Genomic DNA, 3,796 nt, shown 5'->3' on the forward strand with positions numbered 1-3,796 from the left:
TATTATTTTTGTTTTAACTACACTTCAAATTGATTTTCTCCTATTTGTTCTACCACAACTTTGTTTGAGTACTCTTTGTGGTTGAAGAACAACTAATTTTCACACTTAGAACCCTATTACTTTTGTTCATATAATTAAACATATAGTGAACCTACATATTCAAAAATTTCAAAAACAGGATAATTGAGTTGGGCAAAAAGTAATTTAAAAATGTTTTTTATTGAATGATATGCATTGGAATATAAAGTACAAAAGTTATAAAACAATATTTATTACATTATAAGGAGTTCTCACCTTGCTATTGTAATCAGGGTGCATACTTGAAAATTTTGTATAAAACTTATTTGTCACACTCCACACAGCAGATTGCTCGATGTTGACCACATATTGGGTTGTTGCAGTGACCACAGTAAGTTGTTGTCATGCGTCGTAGAGCTGCTGGGCAGTAGAAGCACGATCTTCGTGGCCCTGGTCCTTGTGGCATCTCTGGGGTCATCGGTATTCCAAGAATTTCACAAATCTGCATTCTTGTGTTTCTTCTCAGGTTGGGTGTTTGAAGACGGGTTCTCATGTGTGGTTCAGTTAGTTGTTGGCAAAGTTCCTTCATGAAGGATTTCCTATTCATTGGCTTATTACCCAAACGGATGTTGTTCATGCAGTAAATCACATATGAGTTCACAAATGCAATGTTCATTATGCCGTAAAACACACAAAGCGGCCAATGACGTGTTTTCCTGCTGCAGGACATATCCCCACACATCTTATCAAGAGTGTCCACCGCCCCTTTTGTAGAATTGTAAGTATGAATAATTTCTGGTTTCTTGGTATCCGGGTTCAAATTCATTCCAGAGTGCATGGTAGATAGGAGAACTACGACCTTATTGGCTTTTGGTTTGTAGGAGACCAAAGTTTCCTCTTTATCGAAAAGGAACATGGAAGATCCCACTGGCCTTTCTTTCTTGTTGCCAAGATCCTTTGGAACACCTTTTCTATTCAGACGGATTGTTCCCACTATGGTTAGATTGTAAGGCGGTTTCAACAGCTCATCAGCAAGTGGTATATTTGTAAACCAATTGTCAGTGGTTACACTCCTATTGGACCCATGAATGCTCTTAGTCACAGTTTTTACGAAATAATCAGCTGCAGCTTGGCCTTCAGTTGGAGTTTTCTTACCTAAATATGGTGTGCCATCGACCATATAATATGTAGTGGTGTCACAGCAAAGCACAAAATTTCCATCATTACCTGAAGCCACCACACAACAATGGACAGTGAAAACAGCATCACAAATGGAAAAGCCTAGATTCATTATTCTTGGATTTCAAAGAGATAAGAAAAATAGTATAGTTGAAAATATGTCAAACTTTGATTTTTGTAAACTCAACAATATTTGCTTGTATTTGAATGCACAATACTTCCCCTATGATAGTATAATGGGTAATAAACACTTGTTGTATCATATGTTCTCGGATTTCCAACATTCATACTATCCTCATAGACAACATGATAGCTATATATCAATAGACTATGATACATTTGATAAGTACACACCATTAATTGTTATAGACTGCAGCAGACAAAATGAATTATTAAAATCTGGAGCAATAGATGTGAAATTAACATTTGATTCAACAGAAAATTTCAAACCAAAAACAACTGCCTATTGCTTAATTCTCTATGATAATATCTATGAATACACACCATTGAGTGGCATGGTTAGGAAAGTAATGTGAAGTTAAAATTCTAGATAGAGATTAGAATAAATCTCAATAATAAAATTATCTACTCTTAAAATCATTATAGAATATATTTCAGTATTCCATATATGTACACAAATACAAACTATACAACCATAATAAACATAATAAATTCATTGATTCTAATTATTAGAATATTCAAGAAAAAAATCATACAATGTTTTTATGTCACTTGATATTATAAACAAACTCAAATTTAATAATATATACAAATTATACAACAATATTCACTGATAAAAATCAAAAGTTGAAGTAAAAAAATCTTATATTCTAAAATAGCAAAGATCTTAGAGCTAGAAAAAAAAATTGTATTAATATAGAATCTAGAAAATCATTTTTTTTTCATATATACTTTCTCAATGATCATCATCAACATGTTTCCTCTTCCTACTCTCTATATCTTTATGTCCAAAAGCCAAGGTACTTATCCCATCATTTTCCAAAAATCTTTTATTATCATGTTGTGATAAAGCTAACTTCTCTCTTTTCACAGTAGTTACTGTGTGAAGATTACTTTCAATTGAATAAAACTTTACAACTTTTGTCTTTCCCTGAAATAAGCAATCTTTATATAATTTGAAACTTAATTGCTTTTCCTGAGCACTTTTTGTTATACCCTTCGCTACCTTCTTTTCTTCTGTATTATCAGATAATATGAATGAATACATTTTCGGTTTCAAACCAACAAATTCAGATATTATTAGCCCTCCCAGCTCATCTTTAAATTTCCCTATAATTTTATTATTTTTATCACTATAGCACATATGATTTCTTTTATAGTTTGATGTGTCAAATATATCTCCATGTATCTTAATCTTTTCATAAATGCCAGCACACTCTATTGAATATATGAAACTATCTGTATCTGACATTAAAACTTTAGATTCGTTCAGAAATATTTTTTTAATATAGTTATAATAGAAATCAAACATGACTGCTTTACTTTCCTCTAGTATTACCATTCCAACATTTGGTTTATTTAACACTATCTCAACTTTATTTAAAGTTACTCCAACAATATTTTCTCCAAATAAATGCCAGTTTTTGGTTCTTGGTTTTGAAATGAGTTTGTATAGTCTTTTTTCATCAGTTACAATTTCAAAATCAGAATGTTTTTTCACATTCATTAAAGTTTGTCCATATATACTATTATTCATTAGTTTATAAAGATTACATTCGTGAAAGTCATTACGTGCATTTCTTCTTAATTGAGTATTCAAGTTTATAAATGGTTCCAACCATTTAGATTGTAGAAATTTAATCCCTCTATGAATTCTCTTGAGCTTCATGTCAAGTCTTAGGTATAGCTTCAAATTATTAATATGTATTATGTATTTCTCTTTATCTTTCAAAGTAGTCAACAACTTCTCAGTTTTTCCATTTGGTGGTTTTTCTTTCACTGGTGCTAAAGGATAGTCATTATGACTGTTATGAAGATGTCTTGGGTATTCAAGATCTACTTCCAATACATATCCTACATTACTTTGATCTTGTTCTACATTGAATTCTTGAATTTCTGCTTCTGTCATCCATTCAAAATTTGAATGTGGTATATTACAACACATTCCCACAGCATAAAGATTATTACAGTCTCAATAGATAATATATGTTTCTGGCTCATTTATCTTGAAATCATTCATATACCTATTATTGGCTTTTGCATAGCAGTATGGAATAATACTAATTCCACCCCTAATTCCTTTTTCAAAGAATAAATACTGATCAGGATCAGAAATTAATTGCAATTCTACTTTTGTGTATTTCAACATAGCAGACCAGGAAAAGTGAGGGAGAGAGTAGCAATGTGCTACATCCATGTTGTATGTATTCATGAACGTTTTCCTAAAGTTTTCAAAAACATCAGCAAGGAGAAGAATATCTATTTTCAAATAAAAATCATGGAATTGTGCAAGATTCTCTATTTTGAAAACTTCCCATAATGTTTTTGCATGCTCATACTCTTCTACAGTTGTATTTTTGTCACCTATAGAACTATAGAACTTATCAATAGTTGGTAATTTAGTTTCAAGGAATTTTTG

At 31.2% G+C, this 3,796-nt stretch overlaps 1 protein-coding gene across 1 annotated transcript; it reads right to left on the reverse strand.

Annotated features, from left to right (window-relative positions):
• Positions 1 to 340: 340 nt before the first annotated feature.
• On the reverse strand, positions 341 to 1,198 carry LOC120351057 (piggyBac transposable element-derived protein 4-like). Its single transcript, XM_039427003.1, has one exon. It carries the CDS (start codon positions 1,196 to 1,198, stop codon positions 341 to 343), a length of 858 nt encoding a protein of 285 aa, XP_039282937.1.
• Positions 1,199 to 3,796: the final 2,598 nt, after the last annotated feature.

The sequence above is a fragment of the Nilaparvata lugens genome, chromosome 4 (genome assembly GCF_014356525.2).
Source record: "Nilaparvata lugens isolate BPH chromosome 4, ASM1435652v1, whole genome shotgun sequence".
In the NCBI taxonomy this organism is placed as follows: Eukaryota; Metazoa; Arthropoda; class Insecta; order Hemiptera; family Delphacidae; genus Nilaparvata; species Nilaparvata lugens.

Coding starts and splice junctions, on each gene's coding strand:
- LOC120351057 (XM_039427003.1), bottom strand. CDS start 1,198: ATGGTCGATGGCACACCATATTTAGGTAAGAAAACTCCAACTGAAGGC.